The following is a 23,820-nucleotide window of genomic DNA, read 5'->3' as shown; positions in this document are numbered from 1 at the left end:
ATGAGTTTCCTTTTCCCCTCCCCGGTGTTCCCTCTATATGACCTTTATTATGCACATCCTGCCATGGAGATGAGAAATAGGATTATTTTTCTCCTCTTCCTTCCTTGACATGGGTTCTTTTGTTAGAATAGTTTGGGGTTCATCCTGTTCTGTCTCTACATAAGAGGATCTTAGTAAAAGAAGACATGATTTCAGTCGTATTGCAGATATCATAAAGATGAAAAACCCAGAGCGAAGGGAGCTCAGCAGTTACGTTAACATTTCCACATTAGGAGTGAGGTTTAAACTTGACCAGCCTTTTCATAGCTTTCACCCACAGTGATATTTACCGAGGAGCATTTTCCGGGGCAGGGAAGTGCAACACGGGGTCAGGCCCCTGGGTGTGTGCTCTTTACCCGCCAACCTTCACCCGCCAGCACCAGGGGCCTTTTCCTGTCTGTGCTGCTTGTTCCTCCTTCTGTTCTCTTTTTTCTCCTAACCCAACGTTTCCTATATAGCCGGGCTTGTGCACAGCATTCATGATGTATTTGAACCAGAACGTCTGGGTTTGAATCCTTACTTTGCCCCTTACTTGCTGTGTGTTTTGAACCTCCATCTCCTCATCTGTGAAATGGGGATAATAATCGTTGTCATGGGGTTTAAACATGAGTTAGTGTATGTCAAGGCCTGAGAAAGTCCTTGGTCCCCTGCTAGTGCTCAATAAATGTCTGCCATTTGGCCATTCTGAGTGTTAGTCACTGGTCAGGCCAGGTTAGTCCTGATGGGCAAACTAATGCTGGACATTAGAGAATTTCACTTATTATACTTATTAAATATCTCGGGGACCTTTAAAAAATAACACAGCGAGTCCAGGGCTCTGAGTTGATGTCAACCAGAAAGGTCTTTTATTCTTGTGGCCTGTGATGAGGCAACTCATCTTTAACTTTTATAACTAAGATAGTAGACCCTTTCATCTTTCTATTTCTAATAGAATTATAGATATTACAAAGCACAGCATGCAGATCTCTCATATGCAGAGCGAGCCTTTCAGCACACCTCGGATGGGTGCTCCTTCCCAGGTGGTAACTTAAGTAACTTATTGGGAATAAAATGGCTTAATCAAGTGGTTCCATGGAGCCCTAGAAACCCCCTTTTTATAATTCTTACCTGAGGATATGTTTTTATTGATTTTTTTTTTGAGAGAGAGAGAGAGAGAGAGAGAGAGAGAGGGAGAGAGAAACAGCTATGTGAGAGAGAAACATTGATTCGTTGCCTCTTGTATATACCCTAACCAGGGATCAAACCCACAACCTTTTGGGACAATGTTCCAACTAACTGAGCCACCTGGCCAGGGCCCTAGAAATCTTTTATCATGTCTTAAACATGGTCAGAAGCTCCCCAGGCTTCCTTATATTCTGTGGCAGAATTGTTCACCCTTGGCAGTTTTCACATTTTTGGTATGGGAAGCAGTTCTGAGCATGTTAGGATGCTTAGTGATATCCTTGGTTTCTACCCACCAGCTTCCAGTTGCATCCCCTCCCTCAGCCGTGACAACCCAGACTGCTTTAGGCATTGCCAAGTGGCCCGTGGGAGCCACTCACCCACGGCTGAGAGTCGTTCTTCTGTGGGGAGGGAGATGGTGGCCTGTAAAACAGTGTCATAGAGAAAGACTACCCATGGAAAAGAGAGGGATTCCCGGGGTCGGGGGTGGCTGTTTTACAAAGGGAACAAGGCAGAGCCTCACTGAGATGATATCTGAGCCAAGACATAAAGAGGAGAAGGCGTGGGCCCTGGGGACATCGGCAGCAGAGATGGGCAGAAGGAGCAATGCGTGCAGGAGAATGTGTTGGAAATAGAAAAGGGGGTTCGGGGATAAGGAAGAGGGGTAATAGTGGTGGGGCTGGGAGCAGAAGACCACTTGAGTCTCCTCCTCTGAGGGGGATGGGAAGTACTGCAGGCTAAGCAGAGAGTGGCACCATCTGGCTTCTTTTTAGGAAGGATGCCCATGCCACATGGGGCAAGAGCAGGTGCTATGTGTGTGTGTGTGTGTGGGGGGGTGGTCAGATATTTAGGAGGTTATCATAATGATGGTGGTCCAGACCAGGGTGGTGGAGATAAAGGTGGTGAGAAGTGGGGTTTTGCTTGTGATCTAAGAGCCAAGTGTGAGGGTTTACTGGTGGGTTGGCAGTGCCGTGGGAGAAGAAGATAGGCGACGGGATGACTTTGAGGCATGTGGAGTAGACAGAGGGAGAAGGGTGTTGGCTTCCCTCACAGCTAGTGGAGAGGCTGGCCCTTGTTCCCAGCCTCAGGTGAGGTGGTGAAGGCCACAAAAGTGCTTCCTATCTGGCTTTCTCATAACTGTTCCACTGCCTCCTCCACCTGCATCACCATCACTTTTGGGTGCTCATTAGATGCAGATCCCTGGGCCTAAATAGACTGAACCAGAGATACTGGGATGGAGCCTGGGAAACTGCATTTTAGGCCAAACTCCAGGTGATTGGAACACTGCGCATTTCGATACGTCCAGCTCTGGGGGATGTGTAAGTCTTAGCTTCCTCTAGCGAGCCTCCCTTTGTCTGGCTGGCTCCTGTGTTTGTCCTCCCTTGTCTGGCATCCCACAGCTACTGTCTGTCCTATACCATATAGTGTTTATCTTTCATCTTCTTCCTGTTTCCCCCGAAGCCATTCTTCTAATGACATCTGCAGGTTTTGGGTGGAAGGCTGAGTGATGTGAATGACAGGTGGATTTATAATCTTAGGATGGTAGAATTTTGCACCTGCAAGGGACCTGGGAGGGCATTGAGATAATCTAGATCATTTTTTCCAGGTGAGGAAATGAAGGCTCAGGAGGAAGTAATTTCGTTCAGTTTGACCCACAGCAGCGCTGCTGGGCGCCCCTGCCTGGGAAACGTGAGCTGATGGTGTCGCACCAGCACCCTCAGCCTTCCAGCCCTCTGTGCAGATGTTCACCCCCCACACGCCTGTCTTGCCACATCTTAATCGTTGCTTTTGCTTTTTAACTTCAGGATATTGTTGTGGGCCTTTGCATCCAGTGTCAGCACTTCTCTAACTCCTCCGCCTTCAGTCCCTGCACCTCTGAGCTCTGTTTCAGGGAAATCGGGGGCCTTAAGGAGACTCTTGAAAGTCATTATTTTATTTTCTCATATTGCAACAAAGTGTTGGCTCCAGAGGGAAAGCTTCCTGAGGTTGACAGTGAGCGACGGTAGCAGCCCAGCTGCGGAACTGGGAGCCTGGCTTTTCAAATCCTGCTGCTCGATAAATCCTCCCAGTCCCCCTGACTAACCAGATAGCAAACGGCTACTTTAATAACTCTGTGATAAGAAGGGTCACTCACCTTGTGGTACAGCAGCCCCTGCTGAGGGATTTCACGTTGGGATTATTGTCATGGAGGGCTGTTTGCTTTACAAAGAGAACATATTTTACCACAATGGCAAAGCTACCTTTACCCTACAAACATCTTAAATTGCTATGTCTGAATAGTTAGTTTCTTCATTTTCATTCTGAGTCATCAAGTATTGTGAAATGGGTGAAATAAAGGAAAAGTCAGTCATCATCATCACTCTCTGGGTCATCACCATCTTCATTATTGTCACCATCACCATCCTTTGTTGTCATCCCCTCCTCCTCCTCCTCCTCCTCCTCCTCCTCCTCCTCCTCCTCCTCCTCCACCTTCTTCTTCTTCTTCACCACCCTTTTCACAGCAGCCCCAGCAGCCCCATTACATCCTCCTCACACAGCGACCATTTGTTGAGCTGTCCCTCATGTGGTCTAACTCAGATGATCATCCTAAAAGCTCTGTGTCAGGTATGACTTTTCTCATTTGATGGATGACACACCTGAAGCTCAGAAAAGTGAACTTTCGTATCCCAAACCATGTAAGTCTCTCAGGAAAATGGCCATCTCTGGCCCCAGATTCCCTGGCAACTACTCTTATCTGGCGGGAGTGGAAGACATGTCTCATGCCAATTAGGTTGGAGGAACCCCTCTCAGAGATAAAGCTTCCAGAGGCCCAGGGAGCCATCAGAAGTGCTGTGTTTTATAGATCCTAACCAATAGATAATCAGTTCATCCTGATGGATATAACTGGGCTGGCCACTTTCCTGTCAAAATAGGAAGAAGAGATAACTGGTATGTAACCAACCATACCATAATTCTGCAGCTGGAATTAATGCTCAGAGAGTCTGGTGCCAGGATGCCTAATTCTCCCTCAGTTTCTATAACATAAAAATCCGGCATTATCTGAAGTTTGTAGCAAGTGGAGCATGTGTCTGCACCTTGAGGCTCTTTGCTCAGTTGGCCTGGTCTATGGGGGTGGGGCGAGGGGGCTCTGCAGCAATTTTTTTCTTTTGACGGAGTCCAGCGGGACACTGTCCTCCTTCCATGTCTCCTTTGCTCCCTCTCTGCTCATCTTTCTGGTGATTCCTAAGTCCACCTCCACCAAGAAGAGTAGTTGAAAAATTCAAAGCAAATAGCTCCCACTCACCCACCTAAGAGAGGAACTAAAAAAATTGTGTTCATCCATCAGCACTGCAAGTTGCCTTAACTGAATAGCGATAATTTCCCAGATGAATACTACAAAGACATGCATCCGGCCCCTTTCTCCGGAACATCCAGATGCTGTTTCACATTAACGGGAACTAGGAGAAGTGCCAAAGTCAATTTTTAGGCTGGTTTTGGAGATATTGCACCCATGCTGACTCATTTATCTCTTTGGCCCCCCTTGCTTTTCCATTATGGGGAGTTCCCATCAAAGCCCATTTCTGAAAGGCATGCCTTCTGCGCTGACATGTCAGTGAGCCTCCAGTTGGTAAAGGAAGTGAGTGCAGCTGCGGGTATCGTGGGCACTCAGAAGCTGAAGTGTCCGAGTGCTGTAGAACTAAATACACACAGGGAAGGGATTTTCAGAGCTGGTATTGATTGGGCGCTGAGGAGTTATTAAGTTCTAAGAATGGCTTATTACACCACTTGGGCCAAGATTAAGAAGAGTTAAGCCACGGATTTCCATCGGGAGCCATTTCCACAGTTTAGAGTCCTGTGCCGAAGCCCTTCCGTTCCCATCTCCCCACCTCTCCCCAATTTCCCACTGCCTCCCACCTCCAGGTTGTCGGATATAAGATACTGTCAGGACACTTTCCAACTTGGCTTTTCGGTCTTAATTGAACGCCCCTAGGAGCCCCGTGTGGGATGTCTTTATTGAATCACACATTTCCCCAAGTTCACGCAAACATTTTCCAAGAGAAAAGCACAGTGTAATTATGTTGTGTGGATCTGCGAACAAGCAGACTTGGGATGTAAGGAGAATCCTGCTAAACTGATTGGCTCTGTAACTAACAGCTTCTGCTCTTTGCAGCTAAATCAAAGTTTTCCTTCAGATTGAGGGAGGTAGGGAGGCATGAACCTGTTTTGGGGGTAGGCTCACTGCACCGTTGTTATATTAAACAGGAAGGGGCTTCATCAGCTAAAAATTTAATGGGGGAAACCAGTACCGTATACATGTATCCATATAATTAGCATTCATGAACTCTTAGCTCATCCTCACTCCCAAATGACTCACCTGATAAACAAAGTCTTGTGCCGGGAAGTGTCCCACTAGCGGTGTTCATGTCGGTTCTATTACTGCAGGTTTGCAATCTCTGGGGCCAGGTGTGGCTTGGAATTCATCATTTTTCAGATTTTAGAAAGGCCCTGAGCTGCCTTCGCCACCCATCACACCACACTGCCAGTGTGGGCTGGGGCAGCACTCCATAATCAACACATTAATGTTTCTGCAAAAAAACCAATATCACACTGTGTGGGATAAATAAATATCATTAGGCTGATGAATGGTTATTCTTTCAGTCAAAAACAGTCCAGTCAAGTTAATGTTGATTTCTTTTGGTCCAACCTAAGACATGCAGGTTATGATTTTTACAATAGCTTTCTTAACTCAAAAGAATGTCATGCTGCATCTGTAAACCTATTTTTGTACCCTGGTATAATGAGTCTCATGGTGAGCCCAGAGAGATTTTGCCGGCAGATGAATCTAAGGTAGATTTAAGCAGAAAGTTTCTGTTTGCGGAGAGGTTTTGGGTTTGGAAATTTCTGGTAGGTGACCTGGGCTTCTACTTACTTGTCCTCATTTGTCAGAAGGCATTTCTTTCCGGAAACCAGTGTTACTTGTTGGACGTGTGTGTGTGTGTGTGTGTGTGTGTGTGTTTAAAAGATTGGGGGGGGGGATGTTTCAATTCCTTCATCCTTCCTGAATTTCATAAAGGACCTTGGGCCCTAAACCCTGCCAGGAACACCCCATCTGTGGTCTGACATTTAGAAGTTTATTGACTGGAATGAAAGAATTGTCAATTTCAAAACGTGAAAAGCCACGGGGAGATCAGGTGCTTTCTGCAAATATTCTTGCACAGTGACTCCTGGCATGGAAACACACAAACAAGGAAAAGCTGCCTTGTTGTTTTATTAATTTAGTTCTGACAGCTGTTAGTGCTCAGGCCTTCAAGGTTCTCCACAGACACTAGAAGAATCCCCAGGAACCCTCTGTGAAGTACCCATAATGAACCATGTAGGAAATGGAGGTTAAATGAAGATGAAAACTCCAAAGGGCCGGCTGGTTTCGCCCCCTTTACTCCAGAGGTCCAAGTGCATGGAGCACCCCCCCCCCCGTTCTCTAACCGGGTCAGAACTGAACCCACCGCCTTCTCCCCAGCTGGCACTTCCATGGGGATCCCGGCTCAGGCTGAGGAACCAGCACAAAGGCGCCCAGATGCTCCAAAACCTAAGGTTACTCTGCCTTCCCCTCCATCCCTCCCAAATCCCTGAGCACTTTCTTCTCCACCTCCCTCCTCCATCCACCTCCCCAGCCTCTTGGAGTCTTGGATTCCCCTTCCTACTGTGCCCCTCCATTTACTCCTGCACCCTCAAGATCCTGGCGGTCTTTTAAAACACACAGCAAACCTTGCTGAACCCCCCTGCTGCTCCCCGAGAAGGGCTCTTAGTGTGCCCTTTGAGATCCTGCATTGGCGCCCGGCCTGCTTCTCGGGCTCTCCCTGCTGCATACTCCAGGGCAGTAGTTTGGTCTCCAAAACGCCAGCCGGGACTGTCTCTAGCCCCACTTATTTTGCCAACTTCTGTCACTCTTTGGATCTTGTCGCACCAGAGAGATCTCATAGCACCCTGGCCTTCTCCTTCCATGGCACTTACCACACCTAACTAGCACCTCCCACAACAGACAGGAAGCCCCGGAGGGTGGGGAGCCCGCCTCTCTCCCTGCACCGGCCTCCCTGGGCCAGCACAATGATGGGGTGCGGAAGGAAGGACCCCAGCCCTGGATGGGTGGGTATGGGTTGCACCTGGAGAGTCTTGTTCTTCTGGGTTTCAGGAGCACTGGTTCTGACTTGGAAGCAGCTGCAGAGACTGGTGATGGGGTTTGTGGGAAACATCCCCAGCTGCGCGGTTTCAGCTTCCCCTGGTAGGGTCTGTTCGGATAGCTGCCCACTGAGCTTGCAGATCTTCTCAAGGACTCAGAGAAGTGGTCCCTCTCCCCGTGGTGGCACAGCCTGCCCCACTTAGTCACCAGTGACTTGGATGCTGCCCAGCACCAGGCCATCAGCACACGGGCATCAGACCAAGGCCAGGGCTGCTTGGCTAGGTTACCCCCTCCAGCTGGTCCTGCTTCAACACTCGTCATTATCCTCCGGAGGCCTTCAGCTTCCAAACATCTGCTTCGTGTGGGTTTTGCGCTCCCCACGTGAGCCATCTTGGAGCCTGATGCTGCCCTGGCTCTGCTCACAGGCAGTGCCTCCAGGTCCTCCCACCAGCCTAGGGTGGGGCTCCTGACACTCAGGTTTAATTAAAGGCAAACTGGTGGGATTCCAGCCAAGGGCAACCCAGATGCAGGAGGCTGTTTGGCAGATGGTATTACATTTATGTCATAACCTGTCTTAATGATCCCATTCCTCAAATGGCAGAGTCTGGAACAACATACACCCGGGCAGGTCCTTCCCTGTCCCTTTCCAGTCTCACGGGGGTGAGAAAAGGCCAAGCAATGGCATGTCCCAGGAGAAGGTCTGCAGGCTGAGCTGATGACCATGCAGCCCTGACCTTAGTCTAATGCCCGCGGGAGCAGGGCTGGGTGGGTCTTTAGGGAGATGGAAAGGGTTGTCTATTTTCCTAAGTAAGTGAAAATACCCACACTAAGAACCCTCCGAGGCTATGCTTGACCCGATCCAAAGGAGGTCAGGGAAGGGCTGCCCTGCACTCGTATTTGCATTTTTCTGATGGAACAAAAATAGAAGCTTAAGCATGAGTCTGCTTAAAACGCTGCCACTTTAGACTAAGCACTTTTCATGCTCCAAGGGCTGTCCTAGGTTCTATGAAGGAACAGAAATCTGGCTAAGACATAGGCCAGTGATGGCGAACCTTTTGAGCTCGGCGTGTCAGCATTTTGAAAAACCCTAACTTAACTCTGGTGCCGTGTCACATATAGAAATTTTTTGATATTTGCAACCATAGTAAAACAAAGACTTATGTTTTTGATATTTATTTTATATATTTAAATGCCATTTAACAAAGAAAAATCAACCAAAAAAATGAGTTTGCATGTCACCTCTGACACGCATGTCATAGGTTCGCCATCACTGGGTTAGAACAAAGCAGCATTCAAGGGACATGAATGGGACACTCAGTTCTATGGGGGAGACAGCAATCCACTTAATAATTATGCAAATAATTCAAATAACGAATGTAAGTTAATCACAAGCTTTAGTAAGTGCCACAATGCACATGACATGGCCAGGGTATGTCACAGGGGTTTCATACTGAGTGTGATGCATCACAGAAGGCTTCCTGGAGGAGGTGATGTTTGGACTGTGACCTAAAGGATGTGTAGGAGTTCCACAGCAGACTGGACCTAGAGAGCTTTCCAAGCCAGGGTGACAGCAGGTCCAGCTGGAACTCTGATTGAGAGGGTAAAGTGAGAGAGTGGAGGAAGAGGATGAGGAAGTGAGTGGGGACAGACCATATGCAAAGCCTACTGGCCCTGGTTAGGCAGTTGGGTTACCTAGGAACAGAGGGAAGCCGCCCCAAGGTCGGAACAATGTGAGCTTTAGGAAAGGAGTGGAGGACTTTGCGACATCGCCCAGTAAGTGCAGTTGAAAACAAAACAGAGAAACTCATTTGGGGTTTATGCACGATGCCGGGATTACACTTAAGCAGCAGTTGTTCTGAACAGAAGGTGGCTTCTAATTGCAGTTGTTCGGCATAGACTCCACATTCAAACTTGCAATTATTTCACTGTTAAAAGAGCTGACAGCTCGCTCTTCTGCAGGGAAGGCAGTCTCTAGGGAGCTCTAATCGCCAGGACTTGGCTCACACCCAGAGCTCCTGAGTCTCCGACCACACTCCCAGGAAGCCGTTCTTGTTGGACATGGGGACACAGAGGGTGTGGAGCAATGGTTAGAGGCGAGCTGAAGAGGAGGAGGGGCTATGTCATCAAGGAACAGATGCCTCAGGAGCAGCTGACTGAAAGTACAGACACAGCTTAGCCAAATCAGCGCCTCACCGTCCACGCAGGGCACTGGCCTGGAGCCAGCAGAAGACATCGACCGATGGCAGGGATTCATTATCACCTACTGAGGAGCGGATGTGCTATTATGATCCCCCTCCTTAAAGACCAAGAGGTTAAACAATCCTCCACAGTCACAGGTCAAAGTGGGAGCTGAGCTGGGACTCGGACCCAGACTCCTCTGAGTCCACAGCACTCTACACCATGCTGGGTCTCGGCGGGCCTAGGAATGCCCCGAAGAGGCGGTCTTCAGTTAAGCCCCGAGTGCCTTTTGAGTGATACACAGGAAAGAACAGTGGGAGCTACCGGTAGAGACGGACTCTATCTCCTATAAGCTTGGTATCTTTGGGCAACTTGCTTATCCTCTCTGGGCCTTGTTAATAGAGCTGAGCTAATATCAGTGATGACATTGATAGTCACATTTATTGAGCCAGCACCAGGCTCCATTCTTTTTTTTTTTTTTTTAAATATATTTTATTGATTTTTCACAGAGAGGAAGGAAGAGAGATAGAGAGTTAGAAACATCGATGAGAGAAGAACATCGACCAGCTGCCTCCTGCACATCTCCCACTGGGGGATGTGCCCGCAACCCAGGCACATGCCCTCGACCGGAATTGAACCCGGGACCCTTCAGTCCGCAGGCTGACGCTCCATCCACTGAGCCAAACCGGTTTCAGCAGGCTCCATTCTTTAGGCAGTAACTCATTTAGCTTCATAACGACCCTCAGGGGAAGGTGCTGTTATTCTCTCCTTTTTTAATATATATATTTTTTATTGATTTCAGAGAGGAAGAGAGAGGAAGAGAGTGTTCTCTCCATTTTATCAGAGGATGAAGCTCAGGTACAGAGAGGTTACATAACATGCACAAGGTCATACAGCCAGGGAGATGTCCAGTCTGGCTCTTAAACCTTATAGGTTATCATAGAGATCAAATGATACGATTCATATAAAAATCTAGCCACAGAATGCCACACACATGAGTAAGCCTTGGTTACCTCTCTGTAAAATGGGATAATAACAGTTAGAATTTATTGGGTGTTTATAATGGTTTCATTGAATAGTCTCCTATGATGGAGGCTGTATTCCCATTCTACAGAAGGGAAAGCTGAGGCTCAGGGAGGTGGAGTGAGTTGATCAAAGTCATGCATCTACTAGAAGATAGAGCAGGATCTCCCACCCTGGGTTGCCTGAATCTAGAGCCCATGCTCTTACCCCTGCGATGTAGGGATCCTCTGGCTGGTGCCCTCTTCCTTCACAAAGACCTCTGTCCAGATTGGGAGAAGCTCTAGGCCGCCCCAGGCACTCCTGTTTCCACTGAGTCCAGTGCACCTCCCTGTAAGCAGCCTCCTCAGTGTGCTGTGCTCCACTATCCCATTTCTGCACAAATGGTCCGTGATGTCACACGGGTTACGGACAACTTCTCTCTCAGGAACCCCGAAGAAATCCTGGGCAGATTGGATAAAAAGCCCTTGTCAGACATCCTAATTTTAGTGTTCTCCCTGGTGAGTCCATTCAGGAAGTATTTATTTAACACTTCATTTGTTTTGCCATTCTCCCGGCTTCATTTTGCAAAAGTGCCTGTAATAACCGCCCCCCCCCCGCCCCCCCCCCCCCCCCCGTGCTCCTTCGCTCAGCCCCCTGCTGTTCTCGTCCTTGGGAAAACTTGAGTGCTGTGTTCAGCATCTGCAGCCAGAAATATGTCCGAGTTTCATCTTGCGTCGCTAATGCCCTCCTTTATCTCCATGCGGCATCTCCCAGCATTCTGTGTCCCATCTTCCCTTGACTCATTACGTCTCTTTCAGATATTGTTGCCCATGTGCAAATGGACATTGTGCATGCGTGAGTTTCCTAGCAAGGGCACAGCAATGAAGCGCTCTTTTCCAGACTGGTTTTTACCCTCCCTCTCCCGTTTTATTCTCAAACATCTCCCCTTGCAGGGCCACACAAGCAGGTGGGCTGTTCTCTCCTGAGTGTCCCTGACCCTCGGGTGTCGGATGCAGTCCCTGCACCTGATTACCTGCCCCTCACTTACTGATAGGGGAGTGAAATTCTCCTTGCACTGAGGGGGACCACAGTTTGGCTATCACTCACACTTGCTTCTTGATCCAGTGAGTGGGTAACTACTAGACATTACTCATAGAGACCCTATTAATTTTAATGGCTTTTGAGATGAACAGAAGAAAAAACTTCTTTTGATTGTACAGATATACATAGAAGCCTGTGGTTTTATATATTTCTTTTTTATTGAAAAATATGGTTGAGGCATCAAAAGAATGACAGAAGTCTGAGTCTGTTGGGATTATTTTTTTTCCTGGTTTTTTGTTTTTAAATTGAGGTAAAATTAACATAACATAAAATTATTGTTTTGAGGAGAAACAATTCAGTGACATTTAGTACATTCACAGTATTGTTCAACCAGCACCTCTATCTAGTGCCAAACATTTTTATCTTCCCAAAAATAAAACTGTAGCCATTAGGCAGTTTTATCCCATATTCCCCTCTCCCTGGCCCCTCGAAACCACTAATAACCTTTCTGTCTCTACAGACTTGTATGTTCTGGTCTGTGATGTCACATGTCTGCCTTATTTCACTTATTACAATGTTTGCAAGGTCTGCCCATGTTGCAGCATTTATCAGACTTTTACTCCTTCTTATGGCTGAATAATGCTCCATTGCATTATTATATCGGCTGCATTTAGTTATCTGTTCATTGGTTGATGGGCACTCGGGTTGTTTCCACTCTTTGACTTGGTTGGGTTTTAAACTGCAGATTTTGGCCCAGCTCCATGGCTACACTCTGCACTGAGCTGTGTTTTTCTTTGTGAATATCCGATGTCTCAACTCACTTGCCTCTCTTTAGAGAGAGCAGTTTGGGGTTGGCAGCTGCCATGGTAGGTGAGAATCACAGGATCAAACGACGGGGAATCTGGCACTGCTACTTGTAGATGTCCTGCCACCCATGGGGTGACCTTAACTCCTCAAAAGACAGCCCCCTCCGAGACCACCACAGCGTTTACTCGGGGCTTAGGCCAGCGGTTCACAGCCCGGTTGCACTCTGTCACCAACCGGGAGAGATTTAAGAGTTATCCACACTCCCGCTTCACCCCCAGTGAGACTGACTCGGTTTATGTGGGTTCAAGTCTTGGCATTTTTCGTTTGTGTGTTCAGTAGGATGGATAGTGGTCCCCAAAACGTATGTCAAAGTCCTAACCACCAGGGGCGCCGGGATAGAAAGCTCTGAAAAGCTGCTGTGACATGCCCCATTGGTTGCTTATCTGCAACCGACATAACCAAGCTGCTTTCGTGTAAGACATTGTTCAGAAGCGACTGGACAGCCCAAAGAATAGGAGAGAATATTTGCAAATAATATATCTGATAAGGGACTTGTATCTAGAATATATAAAGAACTCCTACAACTCAATTATAAAAGGGCAACCCAAATAAAAATAGGCAAATGATGTGAATAGACGATTCTCCAAGGAAGACATGCAAACGACCAACAAGCACATGAAAAGATGCTCAACAACATTTACTTTCAGGAAAACACAAATCCAAACCACAATCAGTTACCCCGTCACACCCACCAGGATGGCTGGAATCAAAAACACAGGTCCTAACACGTGTTGATGAGAACAGAGAGAAATTGGAAACTTCCTGCGTTCCTGGTGGGAATATAAAGTGATGCAGCCACTTGGCAAAATAGTGTGGTAGTTCCTCAAACGATTAAACAGAGTCGGCATATGACCCAGCAATTCCACTCCTAGGTGGACACCCAAGGTGACACAAAACATGTCCACATTAAAACATACACAGTTTTTTTCCGTAGCATTATTCACAATGGCCCCAAAGTGGAAACAACCCAAATGTCCATCAAGAGACTTGTGGATAAACAGGATGTGATCTGCCCATAAAATGGAATGTTTTTCAGCCGCAAAACAATGCATTCTGATAATGCTACAGTTTGAATCGACCTTGGCAACATTATGCCAGTCATAGAACACCACATGTCATCCGACTCCACTTCGCGATTGTCCACAATAGGTAAATTGATAGTTGGTGAATGGTCAGTGAGGGCTGGGGAGTAGGAAGGGACAGGGGTGATAATGAAAAGGTAGAGTATTTCTTTTGGAGGTGATGAAATGTTCTAAAAACAAGTGTGGTGATAGTTAGATGTATCTATAACTGTAAAAAAAAAAAACCCCGATAAATTATACACTTTAAATAAGTGAATTGTACTATGTTACATGAATTTTATCTCAATAAAGCTGTTTCTAAACAAAGTGGCTGAGAAGTGTGGCACAGAGCCCAATTCTCCTACCAGCTTCTGCCACTTAACCAGCTTCTGCCACTTAACATGAAGGTACTTAGTAAATGCTCAGTTAACTGGTGTTGCTTTTCTAGCATTGCCTCCCAGGAGGCCGGGCACTTCCTCAGCAGCTGCATCATAGTTAGCATTGTCAGATGTGGGCTGTTCAGTGTCTCCAAGACCGAGGGACATGTTCATGGACCACCGTTCTCATTGCATCCCCCACTTAAACGATAGGCAGCTGCCATGCTCCAGTGACATGGGGGCTGAAAGGGTGTGTGAGTGGGAGTGACATGAACCAGTTTATGCCTGGAGACCACTCCGCTGGCTGCAGAGCAGTGAATACACTGTAGGGGAGAGGAAACGGAGTCAGGGAGGCCTTTGTGGGAACCATTGCCTTGAAAGTGATCTGAGTTCAGGCAGGAGCATGGGGATGCTGAGGGGGCAGGCATCCTGCAGGTGGAGACATTTCCCAGGCAGGGCAGTCAGTCCTGTAGAGGATTAGGTGGGCAGGTGCGAACACAGGGCTGGCTTTGGCTGAATTGAAGGGAGGATGGATATCGTGGTTCCTAGGGGCACCTTGCCAACTTGCTAGGTGTAGTTGAAAAATCAAATTCTATGCGAGGCCATCTAAGGCCAGGGCTGGGGAGTGCATGTGGGGTGAGGTGAGGAGAAACTGTCTCCTGAAGGGAGGGGTTCCACCCATGGGACAGGCTGGCCCCATCTGTGACCTCTAATCAGGTGGGTTTGTGGGTGCTGGCAGAGGAGATAGGAGCATGCTGTGGAAATGCCTTGTTTGTCCCTGGGGTTTGCGAGGGAAAGTCTCGTGTGTGCTATGAGGCTCTGGATTCGTGGTACCTTCTCCATCTTGGGGCCAGGAAAACCAAAAGGCAATGCTCCCTAGGGGATGTGCATGGCTTTGGATGCATGGGATCCAGGGTTCAGGCCTGGAGCTGCCTGGTCTAAGTTATGAAACCCGGGCAAGTCATGTAACTTCCCCAAGTCCAGTCACTCACCCACTAAATGAGTCTGATAGTTCTCTCCCTTAGAAACAAGTAATGTCACTACTCCCACTTTTCAGAGGAAGAAACTCAGGGCCTAGGCCAGTGATGGCGAACCTCTGACACGAGAACTCAGTTTTTTGGTTGATTTTTCTTTGTTAAATGGCATTTAAATATATAAAATAAATATCAAGAATATAAATCTTTGTTTTACTATGGTTGCAAATATCAAAAAATGTCTATATGTGACACGGCACCAGAGTTAAGTTAGGATTTTTCAAAATGCTGACATGCTGAGCTCAGTGGTTCACCATCACTGGCCTAGGACGTAAGTATCTTGTCTGGAGTCAAGCCGCTCATGAGTGGAAAACAGATAGTTTGGACACACTCAGTCAGACCCGGAGCCTGTACCCTTAACCACTACACAACCCTGTCTCTTGATGAAGTGTAGCTGCATAAACCGGGCTGTGTAGGCCAGTTCTCCTGGGTGTCTAATGCTGACAGAGTCCCCAAAGGACTGGGCTGAAGGGTCCCGTAAGATCACCTAGCCCTCATCTTATTTTAAGTAATTTTACAGGTATAGATTCTGAAGCCCAGAGAGGTTAAGTAACTTTTCTGGAATCACACAGCAAGTCAACCAGAATCCTGTCTTGAATTCAACTCTGACCTCCATTGTTTTTCTCCTTCTACTCTCCGGCCCTGGCCTGCAGAGGGTCATTTTGCTGAATCTTTTTAACCCTGTTGTTTCCACATTCATACTCAGCCATTGGGCCACTGGGCCAGTGTCTCCGCTGGTGCTTCCCTGGCTGATGTAAAGCAGTTTTCTGTAGCTGCATATTGACGCCTTAGACAACAGCCTCACATTTCAGAGGAGTCTGCATGTAACAAAAAAGGGCAGCAGGTGTTATTTGGGCTAAATTGACCTTGAAATTGATTTCTTTATTTTATGACTTACTGAGAGGAGATTAATACTTTTTTTTCCCCTGCAGTCTGAAACAATTTACATGGTAATAGAAGGCATAGTCAGTCAAATAAATTGCTGGAAGTGGTCGTGTTCCGAGGGAAAAAAATGCGGAGCTTACTCACATTGATTTCTTTGCCCTGGGGAGAAGCAGAGATTTTAACATCTGGGAATAGGGAGCTAAATTTTATCTCTCATTTTAAAAGCAGAGGAATGAAGAGCTTAATCTGACATTTACACAGAATTTTCTAAGTTGGGAGAAATGGGGGAGTTCCTTGCTGAAGGTTAACAGGCGTCTCCTCAGAAGGGCTCTGGGTGGTTTGATCTGGGACAGTAGGTGGGGCCCAGATGACATTTTCAGAAGCTGGCCCAGCAGGGCAAGAGAAGCTGGTGATATAAACTCATACCCAGGCTGAGGAGTCATATGAATGGAGACCCTGCTTCCAGATTTTTGGGCCTTGCCCTGTGGCTACCCCACCCTACTCAAGGACAGGATTTGATTTCAGCAGGCATGTCACTGTGAGTAGATTCTGAGTGTGTTGGATTGGATCCTGATACTGCATCTGGGCTCAGCAGGAGAGTGCAGCGCTTGATTAGTACTGCCTGCCCTGGGAACAAAAAACGCAAGTGTACTTGTGTGCCACATGTTTGAATTTCTGGGTGAAAACCATTAATGCCAATATTTCTGCATTCAGACCACGATGGCAGGCCTTTGTTCAAAGAAACCACAAATCATTTGCCACATTGTGTGAGCTAAATTTTTTTTTCAGAAAACGTTAAAAATGAATTCCATACCCAGAGGACTCCGCTAGTATTGCTATATGTTATTCCCTTAAATTATTTTTCTTTACAAAATAAAATAAAAATTGTAGGATAAAATAAATATTTTTCATTGAAAATACATGCCCAGAATATACAATTAAGAATCAGAAGAGTAAAATGAGTTTCCTGACTTACCCCATCCTGCTCAGCCAGTTCCTCTCTCCAAAATCAGCCATTTTTTAAAGCATCCTAAAAAATCCATCTTCTGGACATGTCAGTGCACATGCCACATGTGCAGATATTCTTAAAACAATGCGCAGATGGTGGCATGTCGCACTTACCACTCTGCATTTTACTGTCCATCCCCATCATTCCATATTGAGCTGCCGCCTTATTTTACTGAGGGTGTCTGGATGCACCTAACTTACTTACCTGGTCTCTGAATAATGGAAGTATTGCTCCCAGTATTTTGTAATTTAAAAAAAATTATACACTTCAATAACTCTTTGGCATTGGTTATTTTCCATACATGCAGACATTCTATAGCAGAAATTCCAAGAAATGAAAGTGCTAGTTAAATATTATCAAGTTTTCAAATGTTGGGCAATGTGTAATTCCACTATGTATAAGAATACTTGTTTCTCTACACCAGTGATGGCGAACCTCTGACACCTCTGACACGTGAACTCATTTTTTTGGTTGATTTTTCTTTGTTAAATGGCATTTAAATATATAAAATAAATGTCAATAATATAAGTCTTTGTGTTACTCTGGTTGCAAATATCAAAAAATTTTTGTATGTGACATGGCACCAGAGTTAGGGTTTTTCAGAATGCTGACACGCCACGCTCAAAAGGTTCGCCATCACTGCTCTACACTCTTATCGCCTCGATACGATGCCTGACTTTCATCTTTGCCAGTCTCAGTAAACATAATACATTGTCTTAATTTTCATCTCTTGCTGTGGGTGAAGTAGAAGACCCTTTAATGTGCAGAGCAGACATTTGCCATCTCCCTTGTGACGTGTCTGGATGTCTCCTTGGCTCATCTTCCCCCCTTTGATTTCCATTGATGTTTTTCTTATTGACTTGGGGGAGCTTTTTATAAATGTAGGAAGTTGCTCTTTGTTCAGTAAGTTTTGTCTTACATTTTGTTTAAGGTTTTATTTTTCACGCCTAAAATATTATTCAACATTTTGAATCATTTGCTCTATGGCTTTTGGTTCATAATTAGGAAGGTCTTCATCACCACCACTCTGAGACGACGGAAATCTAAATGATTGGCTTGAATATGTTATGTCATCTAATTAATCCAGGTGTCAAGGAGTTATTTCAACTTTTTGCCTTGGAAAATGCACTCTCCGTGCTACGGTGTCTTCTGTGGTCACCTAGGGGCTATGACCTGGCTTCGTAGGCTCCTCAAACTGCCTTCTTTCTCTTGGCCCCCAGACTCCTTCAGGGGCATCACACCCTTGTGGTCAGGACATTGTAGGGTGCAGTGGGGCTGGGTAGCCTGGCAGGCGTTTAGAGAGCTAGGGTCCCTGCAGGTCTTACTGGCTCCATCCCTAGAAACCCACCATGCCCAGGTCCACTGATCAGGAGGCTTTAACGAGCCCTGGTCTTGGCCTCCCGTTAATGTGAAAGATAAAACCTTTAAAGGTCATTGTAGTGAAAATAATGTCACATTCAATGCCACCTGCCACTGCTCTCTGGGAGCTCACCCTAGTTCATGACAAATCCCTGAGAGGGTGATGGGTGATGGAGAGACATCATCTCTTATCTCGCCTGTTTCCCCTACCACACCTGGCTTAGAACCTCTGTGTCTCTTGCCATTTTTAAGGTAAGAACGGGAATGGTCACAGGGGATTGCTCACAGAGTTGGTGCTTTGTTCAGGATGATACAGGGACTGTGTTAATAGGGCGGGGGCCCGATCAGGGCAGGGCCCGCACAATTACAGGGCACAAAAAGGTCTAAAAGTGGCAGGAAGGGCAGAGAACACCTTCCAAGGAAGGCAGACTGAGTCACGCCCCCTCTGTCTCCCTATGCTCCTCCTAATTAGCACAATGAGGGACAGTCCGCTGAGGAGGAGAGCTGACCTCTGGACCTTAGGCTCAGGGATGTGGGAGGGGAGGCCCTTGGCTCGAGGGAGGAAAATATGCAGCTTAGGCCCTGCTGGCACTTTTGAAGCAGGGCAGCGACCCAGCGCTGGATGGTGACCGACTGTGACATGCTGTGTGCTGTGCTTCATGGGGAGGCAATGGGGCATTGGAGGGAGAATATGATGACGATGAAGATCCATCCTTAACCTCTTGGCCCTGCTGAAGCTCTGCTGAGTTATTTTGGCCAAGTTCTCAGCCTTTATGTGTAAAATGAGATTGCAATCTTCCCCTTACATATTTGTGAGGGTTAAAGAAGAAAATGCAGAAGAGTGCTAAGCACACGGCATCACCGACGCTCCATTAACATGAGCTCTTGTTGGGGTGAACCAGCAGAAAGTCAACCCCAAACCCAGGAACAGGCGGCTGGGTGTGGCTCTCTGAGGCTGCCCAGGTGAGGGTGGGTCCGCACTGGGAGACAACTAGAGATGCTGCCTTACAGAGATGTCAGGACAGCCACAGAGGCAATTTAAAATTTTCTAGTATCCACATTAAAAAGTAAAAAGAAATGGATAAAATTAATTGTAACCATATATTTTATTTTAAATATTCATAATATATTTATACATTTTAGTATAATAATACACTTTATTTTTATATATTATTAAATATTATCATTCTAACATGTAATTGATATAAAACTATTAATGAGATATTAATATTAATGATGTATTTTACATTCCTTTTTTCCCCCATGCAGCCTTCAAAATCCAGTGTGCAATTTATACTAATAGCACATTTAAATTTAGACAAGCCAGATGTGGCTTGTAGCTGCTGTACTGGGCATTGGGCAGTGCAGATCACGGGGGAGGGGGAAAGAGAGAGTGAATATGAATGAATGAATGAATGAATGAATGAATGAATGATTGTGGCTAAAGGTCTCAAGACTCTTGGGGTTATTCCAAATTGGAACTATTCTCTCACTGTGGCCCCCCCCACCTCTTTGTTCTTATTTTTTGCCAGGACTACGACCCTGAAAATTCAGCCCTCCTCTCCAGTGCCAGGAACAGTCCGCAGGACTCGGTAAGTAGATGCGTTTTGCTGACCAGATTCGATTTTGAAACTGCTTCTGCACCCTGTTCAGCCTCCCCGGGCTCCATCATCAATCACCAGGAGTGGTTTGCACCTGAAACCAATCTTGCTGGAGCAGTAACTGGGCTTGAGGGGAATCAAGGTTCCCAAGCGGTCGCAGAATTTCTATTAGGAAGCACCTGGGGCCAGAGTCAGCCCTTGTGGAACCTGATAGGAAAGCTGAGCTCCCTTTTGGGAAAGGCCAGCTCCTTTGGGAGCAGATCTGGGGGATCAGTGACTGATGGTGGGGCTGCGGGCTCGTCTTTACTTCTGGATGTGAGGATATACCCCAAGGCGCTGGGAAATGGGGAGGAAGTTTAATATCATTTGATTGTCCCCATGGGGTGCTTGCTGAGTGCTTTGGGGCCCTCAACATGGCATTGGACTTGTGGTCCTAGGGCAGGTGATTATGGGTGTCGGTGGTGTGGATGCCTGCGCCTTCTCCACCAGTCGTCCAGGCACCGGTAACAGCAGCAGAGATCAGAGGTGCTCCCTGCACCACTGTTCCCCAAACACTCCTGCCAGACGCTCCTGGATGTGTATCCTCGTGGTCCGTCCCACAGGGTGGTGTTTGTGTACTGCCGGTGACCATGTGATGATTGAAGGGCTCACGGACTTTTGTTGTTTTGTAGTGATCATTATGTATTTAGTTTTATGATTATCTTTATAGCAAGCGAAACTGACTTTCCATTTATAGTGGGTATGAAATTTCTTTTGAAAATATTTAAGTAAGAAGGGTGAGTTGATTTAAAGAAAAAAAGAGTATGGAAAAAGAGTTTGGAAATAATGATGTAGCCATGGGAGGACATTGTGATAGTGATAAGTGAATGGCTGAGAGTAAGTTCTTTTATCAAAAGCTGCTCGTGTGACCCTGAGTAGTGTCCATATGTGTGCTCTGCATTTGGCATGCTTCCTCTACAGTGTGCCCCATCTGTTCTGGTACTGGCACAAACTCGACTCTCCATGAACTCATCTCTTGGCCTCTGTCTGTTCCCTAAAATGACTTTTGAGGCTGGGGTTTTATAATAAATTTCTGGATCACCTGAAAGAAGTGTTCACCTGTGATGCCAAGAGAAGAAGGAAGAAGAGGTAAGATGATGAGAAATGACAATCATACAACCGACATTTTTTTGTCCCACTTTGAAGTTGACTAAGTGTTTCATCTCTGTTCTCATTAAGTCCCCACAATGACCCCATTAGGTAAGTGCTGTTTCTATCTTCATTTTGTGGATGGGAAACCCAAACTCCAGTGAAGTGAACTAGTGCATCCAAAGTCCCACAGGCTGGACTCCCCCTCTGGCCCAGCCTGTCACTGGGGACCAGCCTTGTATCTTCACACCAATCCTGTGAAATAGTCTTCCTGTGTTGTGTGTGTGGAAATGATTTACGGAGGAAGAAAGTGTATTCATTATCTCTTGCCACTTAAAACATTTACCCTGGATCTTAGTGGTTTAAAAGGACTAACATGATCTCACAGTTTCTGCGGGTTCAGAACCTGGGAATGGCTTAGATGGATGGCTTTGGCTCAAGGTCTCTCATGAGCTGGGGCTGCTGTCATCAGAAGGCTTGACTGGGGCTATAGGATCCACTTCCAGGATGGCTCACTTATGATGTCATTGTCAGGTGGCCTTAGCTTCTCCTGTGTGAGTGTCTCTTTAAAGCTGCTGAGTGTCCTTATGACATGGCTAGGGACTTCCCCTAGAGTAAGAAATCTGAGGGGAGGGGGGCAGGACCCCTTTTATGACCTGTCCTCAGAAGTCACACTGCCGTCACCTCTGCTGCACTCCATCCCTCCTGCCAACCATCCCTGATGAAATTGTGATAGGGCCTACACACTGACGTAAATGCCCAGAGGGTTGTTTGGGCCATTTTGGAGGTTGGCTACCATACTTCTCATAATTTTAAAGTACTATGTCTTAATAGTTCCATACAAGATTCTTGTAACCTCACATCAGGTCTATGAAAAGAAAGCATAAAGACACTAAACCCATTTTACAGATGGAAAAATAGAGCCTGCGGCAGGAAAGTGACTTACCAGTGTCTTGAAGTTGAAGGAGCTTTTGAAGGGAAAATAGTTGGGAAGTAGGGAGAAAACGTCCCCACCTTAAATGCTATTGCCCACAACAGGACCAAAGGTGGCTGAGGTCTGTCGGTTTTCTAGGAGCTTAGAAGAGCACCTGTGGATTTTCAGCTTTCTTGGGTTGGGTTAGGTTTGATAGTCCTGGCTCCTAGCACCACCTCATTAAGGTGATAGGTTCTCTCTACTGGAAGCAAAGATTCTATTCTGCTTGCTTCCCTACAGGAGGCTGCAGAATTTTAAGATTCATGCTGCAAAGATCTGACGACCCTAACCCTCTCCTTCTCCCCCCGACCAACCCCGACCCTCACAGTGCTGCTGTTCTGCGTCCTTTAGGCTGGAACCCAGGGGTCAGCCTCCCACCCTAATGTGCCACAGGTAGAAGCAATCATTCCTGTGACCTCTGTTAGTGGCAGCATGTTGTGACCAGCCGTTTTGGATTAGACTGTGGCCTGAGCTGAGTTGAGCTGAGGGTAAGGCCACCTGGTTCTGTTCAGCGGTGCAAGGAACATTTTGGGGAACATCTTAGATGTGCGATTGATTCTGGAGTCAGCAGGAAAGGGGAAAATCACACCTGGTCAGTTACTTGGAAAAGATTCCACTGAAGGAGGCCAGCTTGGAGGCCAGCCTTTCTGTTCCTGGATACATCGAAGGCAGCCACACTTTCCTTGAATATTAGAGCGGATTGGAGTTTTGCTTAAGCACCGGATGAAGTGGTTGTGTTGAGGTGACACCCTGGATACATGGCATGGACTTGTCTCTAAATGTTGGGGTGATCTGTTGTCAAATGCCCACATGATGAGAGGCATTTTGGAAATGAGGCCAAAACAGGGAGGTTCACACTCCATCCTGGGCTTGGCTTTGGAGTGAATGTCATAAGCAAATGGAGGTGACACTGCTCCAGCCAGAAGGACATTGCACTCTCGTTTTCCCTCTTCCGTAACAATACTGGAGACATAGTGCAGTTAAGTGCAGAGCCCACTTTCCATTTTGCTCTGCCTCATTTCAGAGCCATATTTCATAACCTCTACACTTTTCTTAACTGAAATAGACTGTATTCATTTTCCTTTGCTGAATAAAATATCACCCGAAACTTAGGTTAAAACAACACCCATTCATCACCCATGTGCAAAGCACGGGGCCCTCTACTCAGTATCTCACAGGCTGCAAACAAGGCATCAGCCTCATCTGGAGTGTAGGGTCCCCTTCCGTGCTCATTGGTTGTTGGGAGAATGTAGTTCCTTGCAGCTGCAGGATGGGGGCCTCTGCTCCTAGGCTGCCCGCAGTGCCCGGCCACGTGGCCCCTCATGGCGGTTCACACTATGGCAGCTTGCTTCCTCAGGGCCAGCTGGGGGCGCTCTCTAGGGAAGGCCAGCAAGGTGATGTCTCATACATCTATGTTCTAACACAGTCGTGGGACTGGCATCCCAGTCATCTTCTCTGTTGGTTCGTAGCAGGTCACAGGTCTTACCCACACTCTATAGGAGGGGGTGATACCTGGCGTCAACCTGGGTCTGTACGCCCAGAGCCTGTGCTAGGAAAGTTCCAACGTGAGGCTCTCTTGGTGTCTTGGGGCAGGTGCACCTCTCCAGTGCCTTTCCACCCAGCATCCTCCCTTCATCCCCTAGCACCAGCCTTCCGGTCAGTGTTGGGCTGTCCAGCTGTCCTGACCTCCTGCCATCTGGGTGTCTTAACTTCATCCCCATGTCCATTCTGTAGGATGTTCCCTGCTGCAGCCTCAGCAGCAAATGAATAATGGAATGCTGCCACCTTTTGGAATTTAACAAAAGTGATCCATGCTGTTCAGAGGGATGGCTGTGAAGCCCAAGGAAGAAATCACCGTAGTCCTATATTCCATTCCCTTCTCTGCATCCCCGCCAAGCACACCCACTCACTGCAGGCCCAGCCTTTATTCCACTGGGAATTGACTAAG

General features: G+C 46.9%; 1 protein-coding gene across 6 annotated transcripts in view; it reads left to right on the top strand.

The window, feature by feature from the left end:
- RBFOX1 (RNA binding fox-1 homolog 1) overlaps nt 1-23,820 on the top strand; it is a 2,169,222-nt gene that overhangs the window by 349,990 nt on the left and 1,795,412 nt on the right. For all 6 annotated transcript variants that reach the window (XM_081089185.1, XM_081089163.1, XM_081089186.1 and 3 more), the window contains one exon: nt 19,703-19,762. In XM_081089185.1, the coding sequence (XP_080945311.1) occupies nt 19,703-19,762 (60 nt within the window). The remainder of the gene's footprint in view (nt 1-19,702; nt 19,763-23,820) is intronic.

Source organism: Myotis nattereri (assembly GCF_964212035.1).
Source record: "Myotis nattereri genome assembly, chromosome: 4".
Lineage (NCBI taxonomy): Eukaryota > Metazoa > Chordata > Mammalia > Chiroptera > Vespertilionidae > Myotis > Myotis nattereri.
This window is presented reverse-complemented; position numbering and strand designations above follow the sequence as displayed.